Below are 13685 nucleotides of genomic sequence, written 5' to 3' on the forward strand. Positions count from 1 at the left end.
AAAATAGCAAATGCATGTTAAATGTTATAGAAAGGATGAGATACTAATTGTCATGGAAGTTTTATGGATAAGGAATCCGAGGCATGTGGAAGTTTCACAGAAGTCTGAGGTCATATAATGAAAATGTTTTAAAACCTTTCTCATAGATTTCCCTGCATGTTGGACACAAAAGAAAACGTGACCTACTAGAGGTTATATAAACATATAAATACACATGAGAGCCAAAAACTGACAGTCATGAGTACATAAATAAGTATATCCACTCATGCTGAAAGTGCTAAGTTGGGAAGGCAACTTTTTTTTTCCACAAATAATTCCTCCTAAACAAAGTCTCAAATATTACAGTAAGAAACACTCTAAACACACAATGGTGTGGTTCTTGGGTTGCAGATTAGCATTAGATTATGTGTATCAGTTACTCAGGTGTATTTATTTTCTTCAACTAAATATGCCCTGTTCTATATGTATGGCCATTATGTCAATAGAAACTATTCTGATAAACTAACTGTTGAAACATTTTGAGCAGCAGTTATAGAAATATAAATATATACTTTAACACAAATTTTTCTGTAATAACTTTGTTAACTTTGAAATAACAAAGTTAACAATGAAGTCAATTTTGCTCAGAAACACATTAGTGTTTACACATTCTCACTTTTCAGACGTTTACTGAAACTGTAGTCTTTAACAGAAGATTTTTTAAAGTTAAAAAAAGTTTTAAAAATGAAGTTATTGGTACACATGAAAACTGATTAGCAGAAAGATTTGCTGCACTGAGCCTTACAGTTCTGGAATGTCAAGGGCTTCAAAATCCAGAGGCTATGTCTGAACCTGTCTCTTTTACCTCCCAAAGTCCCCAAGGCTAGTCACCTGCAGAGTGTGTTCAATGGCATTGGGGAAGTTCTTCAGTGTGCAGATGGGGATGGACTTCTCAGGTGGGTCCTGGCTAGAGCTGTAAGATTCCGTCAGGAAGGGAATAACCACTTGCACACTGCCCTTGGTGCCCAGTGTCCCTGACTCCAACAATGGTTTACGGTAGTACACGCAGCGGCGGTCCATGTACAGGCCTTCATGGAGGTAAAGAGGATGTTTCATGAGAACTGGGAGAGGAGTATTAGGACAGGTACACCCCACCCTAATATGCACAATGATGGCTGTGCCCTATCCTCATGTGCCTAGAAACTCATGGGCATCTACATCGTCCAGGGCATTGGCTACACCATCCAGGTTTTCATAGAAGTCGTCGTTGTAGATACACTCAGTGTCAGGGCCTACACGATTCTGGTGGCTTATTACTCTGACGTATGGATTTATCTGACGCACAGATGCCGCAGCTACATCAGACTTTAACTTCTGAATGGGAATGGAGGGAGAAAGCTGTTTGTCATACATTCACACACAACCTTTTAAACAGCTAACCTAACAACTGAGTAAGTGAAGAAAAGCCTTGACTCCAAATTCAAGAACATCACCTGATGTTCTGTGACAATGCCACATGTGACAAATGTGAAATGAGACCAAGAGGGCCCAAAATATATGCCACAAATAGGAAAAAAATTCCTTAGTTTTACATTATTTTACCAACTAATTCCACTTTTTTTTTTCATTTAATGAGACCCAGAATAGAGATGACATCACCTAAATAAAAACAAAGACACACAGGATCTTTTCAAAGCCAAAGCCAAAACCAAGACCTTTTCTTATTTAAAACCCAACACTGGATGATGCAACACTGTGGTGAAGTGTTTTAAAACTGTGGCCTGCAGTGCCAGCATCCCAAATGGGTGCTGGTTCAAGTCCTGGCTGCTCCATTTCCTATACAGCTCTCTGCCATGGCACAGGAAAGCAGGAGAAGGATGACTCAAGTCTCTTGGCCCCTGCAGACCCGGAAGTAGCTCCTGGCCCCTGGGTTCAGATCAGCTCAGCACTGGCCACTGCAGCCATTTGTGGAGTGAACCAGTGGATGAAGGACCCTCTTCTCTCAAACTCTTTCAAATAAACAAAACTAAATCTTTAAAAAAAAAACCCTCCACTGGTAATACATTTTTCCTTAGAGAAAAATGAGCTGTCTCTATCATTGCACACCATAAAGTACAGTTTTGCTCAGGTTTTTACCTTTATCTGTTGGCACACTATTATGCTAGACATTCTAATCTACATCCTTCGAGTATCTGAAAAAAATTTCACTTTTTTTAAAGATTTTTTTATTTATTTGAAAGTCAAGAGTTACACAGAGAGATGAGAAGGAGAGGGAGAGGGAGAGGGAGAGGGAGAGGGAGAGGGAGAGGGGGAGGGGGAGGGGGAGAGGGAGAGGGAGAGGGAGAGGGAGAGGGAGAGAGAGAGAGAGAGAGAGAGAGAGAGAGAGAGAGGTGTCTTCCATCCGCTGGTTCACTCCCCAATTGGCCGCAAGGACTGGAGCTGTGCTGATCCAAAGCCAGGAACCAGGAGCTTCCTCCAGGCCTCCCATGGTGGGTGCAGGGGCCCAAGGACTTGGGCCATCTTCTATTGCTTTCCCAGGCCACAGCAGAGAGCTGGATCGGAAGTGGAACAGAGCCGGGTCTTGAACTGGCAACCATATGGGATGCTGGCACTTCAGGCCAGGGTGTTAACACACTGTACCACAGCGCCAGCCCCAAAAATGTCATCTTTCTCATGAAAGATACCTTTGTTTACACTGTAAACCTTCCAAAGACACCTTTGTTTCTTACCACGTCCATACCCTACCTTTTCACGTGTTAATGATATTCTCTGTGACTGTATTTGTTTTTTTTAAGTTATCAAACCAAGAAACTTTTTCTATACATTTTCGTATCACATATTTAACTAGAAAGTAGAAAAAAATTAGACCATTTTAAAATCCTTAATAAATCCTACACATAATCTGAATCATCATAAAAATATTTTCCAATGCAAACTTCAGTAACAGGAGCTAAAATCCATTTACCTTTTGGTCAAATATCTTTATGTACTTCTTAATGACAGCTAGATTCTCATTTCTAATGCATTCAACCTGGTATTTTGTTTGAAGGAAAAGGCAGCACAGAAAAATAGTTTGACAGCCTATCAGCGTAACTTGCAGGAGTTTAAAACTATATAGCAAACTTAACAAGTCAAAGTGTTTATAAGTTTGGTTTTAAGTAAATCTGGAATCCATATTCAATCAACTTCCATTTTGAATGGATATTTACAACTAGTACATATTCTGTCTCACGATACAGTGGTCATTTGGAAAAGTGTTTCATTGAATTAAAGGAGGATTTCCTGTAGAAGATTAGAAAGTTCCATTCTTTGATAAAATAAGAATAAAAAAGTCAAATAATGGTCTTAGTGTTCTTAAAATGACTATTATAATCTTGTGGATTCCAAGAGTATTTTACTATTAATTTTCCTATTAGAAAAGGGCAGGAACTTCTTTTTAACATATATTTCAATGTCTAGAACCTACTATGTGGACTGTAAAGTTATAAGACTCTGAGCAGGCAGTAAAATTACTGACTTTCACAACGGCCTTCCATAACCCCAATTTACAGTACCGTATTCAAAATGGCCCAAAACCAACAACGCAGGAGTGGAGAAATTATGAAAACCTATCAATGAAATGACCTAAGTGCTTGATAAATGTTTGCTGAGGTGAAGACTGACCAGCAGACAATTAAATTTGGACACAGGTATGAGGGTATGAGACACACAGAGAGAGGTGTTCTAAGCCACTAGGATGAGAAGAGAGAGAGAGAGAGAGAGAGAGAGAGAGAGAGAGAGAGAGAGAGAGAGAGAGATATGACAGAAACTCATAAACCCCATTCAACTCACTGTGACATCCCAGGGCCGGAAGAGAAACTGTCGGTTCAGATTGGACTTTTCAATGGTATCCATGTCTGTCACTGTAATATTCCCACCCTCCCCACAGCCTAGTCCAATCATGGCAAAGTTCTTGAGCAACTCACAGCCAATGGCACCTGCACCCACCTGGAAGATGGGAAAGAGAGTCTGGTCAAGGTGACTGCAGATAGCAGGAAGCCATTTACCGCTCTGTACTTCCCGTAGAGGTACAAAGATGAAAGAAAGTCATCTATGCCACATATTTAAACCCCCAAATCACAAAAATCTATCATCATCTTAAAAATGGAAGCACTTGAGACCCAAAACAAAGAATATATCATGTTTTCCTTCAATTCACAGAAAGTGAAAAAGTGAATGTGATCAAGCCACAAAAGATCAGAAAGACCCAACTTCTAGAGACAAAAGAAAATCTAAGAGGGGTCAGAAGCTAGTAAGGAAGGTGAAGGTAGTGGGTGTCTACTCACCAGAAAGTACTTCTGCTTGCCTAGTTTCTCTTGTAGGTCTGAGCCAAATACTGCCACCTGCCCATCATAACGGTTCTGATGCTTTCAAAAAAGGAAGGAAGGCAGGAAGGCAGGAAGGCAGGAAGGCAGGCAGGCAGGCAGGCAGGAAGGCAGGCAGGCAGGAAGGAAGACAGAAGGCAGGAAGGAAGGCAGGAAGGCGGGAAGGAAGGCGGGAAGGCGGGAAGGCGGGAAGGAGGGAAGGAGGGAGGGAGGGAGGGAGGGAAGGAGGGAGGGAGGGAGGGAGGGAGAGAGGGAGGGAGGGAGGGAGGGAAAGAAAAGAGAAAAGAAAAGAAAAGAAAAGAAAAGAAAAGAAAAGAAAAGAAAAGAAAAGAAAAGAAAAGAAAAGAAAAGAACAGGAAGGTTAAGGAAGAGTGGCTTTAGAGATGCTCACAATGAAGTCGTCACAGAGGACCCACATACCGGGAGACATTTGTCTTCCATGAAGGCTTCTTTGTTTTCAGGAAGGCATTCTAAAGCATCAAAGTACAACCACTGCATGATAGGCATAAACTTGCCAGAGCAGGCCTGGGGAGAAAAGGTTGTCAGTAGTTGAGGCTTGACAAGTGACAAGTAGAGGACACTTCTGGCCATGCCCTTAACCATCCATGCTGACCTTCATGACCTCCTGGGCGGCCAGGCCCCCAATGAAGGCATTTATAGGTGCCAGATTCCCAGCAGCTACATATGCCAACTTGCGAATGAGGTCTTCATCCAGGATGCCCTGCTGTCCTGGGGGCAAGGCTTCAGAATTCACAGTCTGTGCTAAGATCACCAGTTCTGCTGCATCTTCCTGACGAGTCAAAAAAGAACATTTCAGACCACCATAAGAGGATAAGGAGGAAGGAAATTGTAGGCAAACGGAAAAATGACCGCTTTGGTCCAATCCACTGGTTATCTCCCCATCTCATTTACCTCATTATGTGGTCGAGGAGATCGATTGTATTGAGAACAAAACCGATGCAGGGCCTGGAAGCCAATGTGCAGCTGAGCAGGGTGAGAATACTTGGCAAAGTCCATTATCACAAAATCTGGCTCTGCCAATGACGCTACTAAGGATTTCTGTGGAAAGTGGGACATCAGGATCAGAGGCCGGAAAAAACTAGAAAACGCCCAGAAACCTACCATCAACTCATACTCACAAAACTAATCTTCTTAGGTACTTTGACCTGACTGACAATGCCTCCACGAATATACTCAGAGAAGCTGGAGGTATCACATATGCTGAAGGTGTAAGGCCCTAAGGGAAACAAAAAAAGGTGGAGGGGAATATGTTAAGTCATGTAACAACTCTCCCATCTTGCCATCTAGCACCATTAAATTTATTTATTTTTTTTTAACTTTTATTTAATGAATGTAAATTTCCAAAGTACGACTGATGGATTACAATGGCTTCCCCCCCATACCGTCCCTCCCACCCACAACCCTCCCCTTTCCCACTCCCTCTCCCCTTCCATTCACATCAAGATTCATTTTCGATTATCTTAATATACAGAAGATCAGCTTAGTATACATTAAGTAAGGATTTCAACGGTTTGCTCCCACACACAAACATAGAGTGAAAAATAATAGATGATTTTTTTAAATGATGATGAAATCAGATCAGACCTATTGTCATGTTTAATCCCAGTGAGAGTCAAGCTGGGAATTGATAATTTCTTTTTTCTTTTCTTTTTTTTTTTTACAGAAGATCAGTTTAGTAAGCATTAAGTAAAAATTTCAGCAGTTTGCACGCCCATAGAAACACAAAGTGAAATATATTGTTTGAGTACTCATTATAGCATTAAATCTCAATGTACAGCACATTAAGGACAGAGATCCTACATAAGGAGTAAGTGCACAGTGACTCCTGTTGTTGACTTTACAAATTGACACTCCTGTTTATGGCATCAGTAATCTCCCTATGCACCAGTCATGAGTTTCCAAGGCTATGGAAGCCCTCTGAGTTCTCTGACTCTGATCTTGTTTAGACAAGGTCATAGTCAAAGTGGAGGTTCTCTCCTCCCTTCAGAGAAAGGTACCTCCTTCTTTGATGACCTGTTCATTCCACTGGGATCTCACTCACAGAGATCTTTTGCCAGAGTGTCTTGGCTTTCCATGCCTGAAATACTCTCATGGGCTTTTCAGCCAGATCTGAAAGCCTTTAGGGCTGATTCTGAGGCCAGAGTGTTGTTTAGGACATCTGCCATTCTATGAGTCTGCTGAGTATCTCACTTCCCATGTTGGATCACTCTCCCCTTTATTTATTCTATCGGTTAGTATTAGCAGGTACTAGACTTGTTTATGTGCTCCCTTTGACTCTTAGTCCTTTCATTATGATCAATTGTGAACTCAAATTGATCACTTGGAGTAGTGAGATGGCATTGGTACATGCCACCTTGATGGGATTGAATTGGAATCCCCTGGTATGTTTCTAACTCTACCATTTGGGGCAAGTCAGCTTGAGCATGTCCCAAATTATACATCTCTTCCCTCTCGTATTCCCACTCTCATGTTTAACAGGGATCACATTTCAGTTAATTTTCAACACTTAAGAATAACTGTGTGATAATTACAGAATTAAACCAGTCATATTAAGTAGAACAGACCAAAAAAATACTAAGAGGGATAATGTATTAAGTTGTTCATTAACAGTCAGGGCTATGCTGATCAAGTCACCGTTTCTCATAGTGTCCATTTCACTTCAGGAGGTTTCCTTTTTGGTGTTCAGTCAGTTGTCACCGATCAGGGAGAACATATGGTATTTGTCCCTTTGGGACTGGCTTACTTCACTCAGCATGATGTGTTCCAGATTCCTCCATTTTGTTGCAAATGACTGGATTTCGTTGTTCCTTACTGCGGTGTAGTATTCTAAAGAATACATACCCCATAATTTCTTTATCCAGTCTACCGCTGATGGGCATTTAGGTTGGTTCCAGGTCCTGGCTATTGTGAATTGTAGCACCATTCAATTTAAAATTAAAAACCAAAATACTTGTAGCGCAGACACTGTAAGCCTCTATTCTTACATTCAGGTATCTAAAACTGTTCCTCTCCTGCCCCAGGTTTAGCTCAACCCCCTCAATGACTCTACTTCTAAATACGATTCTAAAAAAAGCCATGTTTATAGCTCTTCCTTTTCAATTAAAAATTGTGAATACCTTCTATCCTTTTTGTCTACTTGAGTGTAGGAGACTGCAAGCACTCAGATACAAAGAATGAAATCTGTCTTTGATCTCCAGGGGTCTGCTCAGGCTCCTGAGACTCAGAACGTATGAAAGAGTTGTCTCTCTCTCCTTCTCCAAACTCTAAGAAAGTGTCATCAACTCTCCACCTGAAACTAGGTAATCTGTATACCTTTAACCCAGATCCTTGGGAGAGTCACAACAATTAGGAGAGACCTCTCCTTCACACAACTCAAATCTTGAGGACGTGTCTCGACCATGTCTCACACATGTCTCTGACTTTGGGGCTCAACTCAGAATTTTGCCTCTAGTCCAGTCCTCAGACAACTAAAAGGTTTCAGTTCTGATTAATTTAACTTTCTATAATAATTAACGAAGAAACCACGGAAATCAGTTTTTAACCATGAGAAAAGGCAGTACAAAAAAATGATTCCTGTTAAAATAACAAATGCAATTAGCTGCCTGATTATTCCAGCTTGTTGCCAAAGCACAAGAAGTAGGAAGGATCACAGAAACCAGCAAACACCCTCATTTGACAATGAGTTCAGAATTCAGAGACAAGAACATATTGACTTCACAGGACACAGTTCTTGAGGACAGGGAAGCAAATTAAAGAACACCAGCCTTAGAAATATACTGCAGACCTGAGTATAAAGCATAAAAAATTAACAAACAAAAAAACTATCAAAGGCCAGGAAAACAACTATAAAAACACTAAGATCTCTTTGTAACTGAAGAATGGTTCTAGGAACTCAATGGATACAAAACTCCCACAGATGTTCAAGTTCTTCATACAAAATGCTGATCATACTTGCACACCAACTCTAACTCACATTAGGACATTAGGACTGCAATATCTAATGCAACACAAGTAGATAGTTACATGTGTTCCTGTATATGCTCAATATACATGCAATTTTTATCATTCACATATTTTTGATCTCTAATCGTTCAATCATGGATGCAGAGGGACAGGACCTTAAAACAGGGGGCAAGCATTTGAAATGGTGGTTGGCCGGCACCGCGGCTCCCTAGGCTAATCCTCTGGAGGCCTTGCGGCGCCGGCACACCGGGTTCTAGTCCCGGTCGGGGCGCCGGATTCTGTCCCGGTTGCCCCTCTTCCAGGCCAGCTCTCTGCTGTGGCCAGGGAGTGCAGTGGAGGATGGCCCAAGTGCTCGGGCCCTGCACCCCATGGGAGACCAGGAAAAGCACCTGGCTCCTGCCATCGGATCAGCACGGTGTGCCGGCCGCAGTGCGCCGTCCGCGGTGGCTATTGGAGGGTGAACCAATGGCAAAGGAAGACCTTTCTCTCTCTCTCTCTCTCTCTCTCACTGTCCACTCCGCCTGTCAAAAAAATAAAAATAAAAATAAATAAAAATGAAATGGTGGTTAAGACTGTGCTTCATTAGCCAGCACCTCAAGTTGGCATGCCTACTATGAATTCCAGCTATTACAGTTCTACTCCAGCTTCCTGTTATTGCGCACCGCAGGAGGCAGCAGAAGTGGCTCAAGTCCTCAGGTTCTTGATACATATGAGGGAGTTCCAGACTGAGTTCTAGGATCCTAGCATTAGCCTGGCCCAGGACAGCGGCTGCAGCTGTTTATGGAGTGAAACAGCAGATGAAGTTTGTGTCTGTGGAGGTGGAGGCAAGACGGTGGTATAGCAGTGGGATGTTCCAAGTTGCACAGGGAAAAATGGATAATTAACAAGAAGGAGGAATACAAGCAAGCACAGCAATAATAAAAAGTTTACGCAGAGTGGCTCAGGAGTTCACCAGAGTGTGCACAGGCCCACGTTGCAAAGACAGACAGGTGCCCAAAGTGCAGAAAGGGAACAGTGAGGAGACAGCCACCACTCCCTCAGTGACTCAGGTGAGAGGTTGTGAGCCCACAGAGATGCATACACAGATGAGTGTGGAAATTTGGTGAACAGTAATCGGTGCTCTAAGTGGGAAGAAGGAGAAATTCTGGGGGACGGGCAGAAAGGGTGAACATGCCACGATTCCTCGGTGTCTTACCCCGCCCCCTAACTGGAACTGCAGCTGGCAGGGATAGGCCACATTGGTTGCTTACATTTTCCAGTGTAGGCAGCGGGCTGCACTTTTGCCTCCTGTGCCATGAACCCAAAAATTGTGGGGGCCACCTCATAACACACCCCACCAGAGAACAACAATCACAACAATTCAGAGTGACTTCTCTCCCATCACGCAAGTTACACAGCAAAAAATAAATCTGAAAAACAAACACAAGCTCTTTTTAGTGAACAAAGGAGCAGGGAGACCAGCCCTAGTAGGTGGGGCTTAGTACATCAAAGCCTGGCTACTCTCCTCTTTAAGCTGCCAGAAATAAACAGAGCTCCAGGAGGTGGAGCTGCTTGCTTACACTGGCAACCAGCACAGACACATAGCAGCTCACAGCAGAGGAAAAACAATCTAAAAATTAAATCAATCAGAACACAAACAAATGCCAAAGAACAAAGGAAAAATTCTGAATAAGAGTAAGAAAGAACCAATGAACTTGCCAATGGAGCAATCTAAGTCTTCACAAATAGACAGAAGAAAAAGAAATTGAAGTCATGCTAGGAAAAGAGTTCAGAAAATTGATAAGATTACTTAAGAGCAATCAAAAACAAATTCAAGATCTGAATGAGAAGCACTCCCAAGGAACTGAGATTCTAAAGAGAAGCCAAAATGAAATACTGGAAATGAAAGCTTCAAATTGACCAAATAAAAAATGTCGTGGAATCTCTCAGAAATCAAACATATGAAATAGAAGAGTGAATATGAGAACTGGAAGACAAACTTCTGCAATTAATGCAGTAATACTAAATTAACACAGTAATACTAAACATAAGAAGAACAATTAGAAAATTAAAAATCACAGTTTTAGATTTACAAGACTATATCAAGCAATGTAATGTACAGATAATGAGAGCCCTGGAATGTGTGGAAAGAGAGAATGGATTAAAGGCCTTCTTAATGAAATCCTATCTGGCTGGCACCATGGCTCACTTGACTAATCCTCCACCTGCAGTGCTGGCACCCTGGGTTCTAGTCCCAGTCGGGACGCCGGATTCTGTCCCGGTTCCTCCTCTTCCAGTCCAGCTCTCTGTTGTGGCCCAGGAAGGCAGTGCAAGGATGGCCCAGGTCCTTGGGCCCTGCACCCGCATGGGAGACCAGGAGGAAGCACCTGGCTCCTGGCTTCAGATCGGCGCAGCACGCCAGCCATAGCGGCCATTTGGGGGGTGAACCAATGGAAAAGGAAGACCTTTCTCTCTGTCTCTCTCTCTCACTGTCTAAATCTGCCTGTCAAAAAATAAAGAAATACTATTAGCAAACTCCCACAACATCCAAGTACAAGAAATACATAGAACCCCCAACAGACATGACCAGAAAAAGTATTCACCACGACACACTGTAGCAACACTCAGCTCAGTGAAAGAACAGATCTTTTCTTTTTTTTTGACAGGCAGAGTGGACAGTGAGAGAGAGACAGAGAGAAAGGTCTTCCTTTTGCCGTTGGTTCACCCTCCAATGGCCGCTGCGGCCGGTGCATCACGCTGATCCGAAGCCAGGAGCCAGGTGCTTCTCCTGGTCTCCCATGCGGGTGCAGGGCCCAAGGACTTGGGCCATCCTCCACTGCACTCCCGGGCCACAGCAGAGAGCTGGCCTGGAAGAGGGGCAACCAGGACAGAATCCGGCACCCCGACCGGGACTAGAACCCGGGGTGCCGGTGCCGCAAGGCGGAGGATTAGCCTAGGGAGCCGCGGTGCCAGCCAAGAACAGATCTTAAAATGTGCCATAGAGAAACTGATAGATGACACTCTGAGGAATCCAATCAGACTCACCCCCGGCTTCTCATCACAAACCTTACAGGCAAGGAGAAGTGGCATGATATATTCCAAGTTTTAAAAGAAAAATACTCCCACCTGAGAATACCGTACCTTGCAAAGCCACCATTTACAGATGAAGGGGAAGTAAAGATTTTCACAACAAACAGAAACTGAAAGAATTTTTATGTTCATGTGCAGCCCTACAACACTGGCTCAAGTATGTGCTGCACAGAAACACAAAAAAGGAACTTCACTACAAAGAAGATGAATGTGGAAAACGACCTAGCTAGAATACAAAGAAAAACCAAAATACATAAACAGCTCTACTTAAGGAAAGGTGACAGGAAAAAAGACAGTATTTAACAATAGTCACACTGAATGTAAATGGTATCAACTCTACAGTCAAAAGACACAGACTAGCTGAATGGATTAAAAAGAAAACCCATCTACAGACAGCGGCAAGATGGCGGAATAGGAAGGGAGCACACTGATAGTCTGGGAAGAGACAGTTTAATAAAAGTGGAGATACTGCAGGTTCAAGGAAGAGTAGGGGAAGAAACAGCAGAGGAAACTCTTCCGGAACTAGTGATTCACGTGGACCTGCGTGGAGGGTGTGGGAGCCCACGGCTCGGGACACCAGCGGCAGAATCAACACACCAGCGCTGGAACACGAGGTGAGCTGAATCTCAATAGCCCGAGACACCTGTGGGAGAGCAGAAGGAGGAGACTAGAGGGAACGAGGCTTGAAACCCCGTGGGAGAAAGTTCACTAGGCAAACTAATCTAAGCAGAAAAACCTAACTCTGGGAGTGGGGTGGGGGGGTGAAATAACAGGAAATTGGGACCTAGTGAATGTTTGGTGCTGATGAACTGAGACTGTGAAACAAGAGATGGTGGGTGAGAGAACTCATGGAATTCACGTGAGTACTCTCCAGAGACACAACAATTTGGTAACCTTGGCAACCCAGTGGGAGACTGCAAGAGAATTTGAGCCCACACTGAGTGCAGAACAGATTCCCTGTGTGGTCCTTGGGAAACAGCTTCCGATCTATGGCTCCTGTGGGTACATCATTCGCCTGCTAACTACCTTCAATTCCACTCAGCTGTGCAGAATTACTTCCCTTCTGAATCCAAAAAAAAAAAAAAAAAGAAAGAAAAGAAAGAGAGATTTACCATGCCTAACCTGGGAGTGTCACCTTTGGCACACCCTTAACCCTGAGGAACAAACAGAGCTCTCAGGCCACACCCAGCTCAAGCCTCTAAGGCTCCATCAAAAGCAGACAGTCCACTTAATACAGTCATAGTATAACAAGAAAAAAACACCACAGCAAGGGAAGAAGAATCCAAAGAGCATCCACAATGCCAAGCAACAAATGCAGAAACTGAGGAAACAAGAACAAGGAAGACATTATGGCACCCCCAAAATGAACAAGACACTCCAATTCAAGATTATGAAGATGATGAGATAGAAGAAATGCAAGATACGGATTTCAAAACATTTATGATAAGAACATTTATGATAAGAACAATAAGAAGTTTTCAAAAACAACTTCTCGACCTACAGAAATCCTTACTGGACAGGATAGAAAATCTCCTTCGAGAAAATGAAATCTTAAGGAGGAATCAAAATGAAACGAAGCAACTAGTAGAACATGAAACGCTGATAGTGAAGAGAAATCATAATGAAATGAAGAACTCAATAGATCAAACGACAAACACATTAGAGAGCCTTAAAAACAGAGTCAGTGAAACAGAAGAGAGAATATCGGATTTAGAAGACAGAGCACAGGAAAGCATACAGTCAAACCAAAGAAAAGAAAAAATATTGTTGGGAATCTACAGGATACTATTAAAAAAACCAACATTTGGGTTCTAGGAGTTCCTGAAGGCATGGAGAGAGAGAAAGGATTAGAAGGCCTTTTTAGTGAGATACTTGCAGAGAACTTCCCAGGTTTGGAGAAGGTCAGAGACATCTGAGTACAGGAAGCTCACAGAACCCCCAATAAACATGACCAAAAAGAGATCCTCACCATGACACATTGTAATTAAACTCACCACAGTGAAACATAAAGAAATATTCTAAAATGTGCAAGAGAGAAAAAAAAGAATCATCAGAAATTACTACAAGGACTTGTATGCCAGCAAACACGGAAACCTATCAGAAATAGATAGATTCCTGGACACATACAACCTACCTACATTGAACCATGAGGACATCGAAAACTAAACAGACCTGTAACAGAGAAAGAAATTGAAATAGTAATAAAGGCCCTCCCAACAAAGCAAAGCCCAGGACCAGATGGATTCACTGCTGAATTCTACCAGACATTTAAAGAAGAACTAACTCCAA

At 42.7% G+C, this 13685-nt stretch overlaps 1 protein-coding gene across 1 annotated transcript in view; it reads right to left on the reverse strand.

Annotated features, from left to right (window-relative positions):
- The window catches only part of LOC149119185 (ubiquitin-like modifier-activating enzyme 1), a 69838-nt gene that overhangs the window by 5846 nt on the left and 50307 nt on the right, over window positions 1-13685 (reverse strand). Inside the window, exons 5-12 of the mRNA XM_089325295.1 lie at window positions 5483-5580; window positions 5256-5402; window positions 4957-5133; window positions 4764-4868; window positions 4305-4385; window positions 3811-3966; window positions 1188-1353; window positions 871-1067 (exon numbers count right to left, since the gene is read on the reverse strand). Of these exons, the coding sequence (XP_089181421.1) occupies window positions 871-1067; window positions 1188-1353; window positions 3811-3966; window positions 4305-4385; window positions 4764-4868; window positions 4957-5133; window positions 5256-5402; window positions 5483-5580 (1127 nt within the window). The remainder of the gene's footprint in view (window positions 1-870; window positions 1068-1187; window positions 1354-3810; window positions 3967-4304; window positions 4386-4763; window positions 4869-4956; window positions 5134-5255; window positions 5403-5482; window positions 5581-13685) is intronic.

The sequence above is a fragment of the Oryctolagus cuniculus genome, chromosome Y (assembly GCF_051225735.1).
Source record: "Oryctolagus cuniculus isolate XC-2025 breed Fujian yellow rabbit chromosome Y, ASM5122573v1, whole genome shotgun sequence".
Lineage (NCBI taxonomy): Eukaryota > Metazoa > Chordata > Mammalia > Lagomorpha > Leporidae > Oryctolagus > Oryctolagus cuniculus.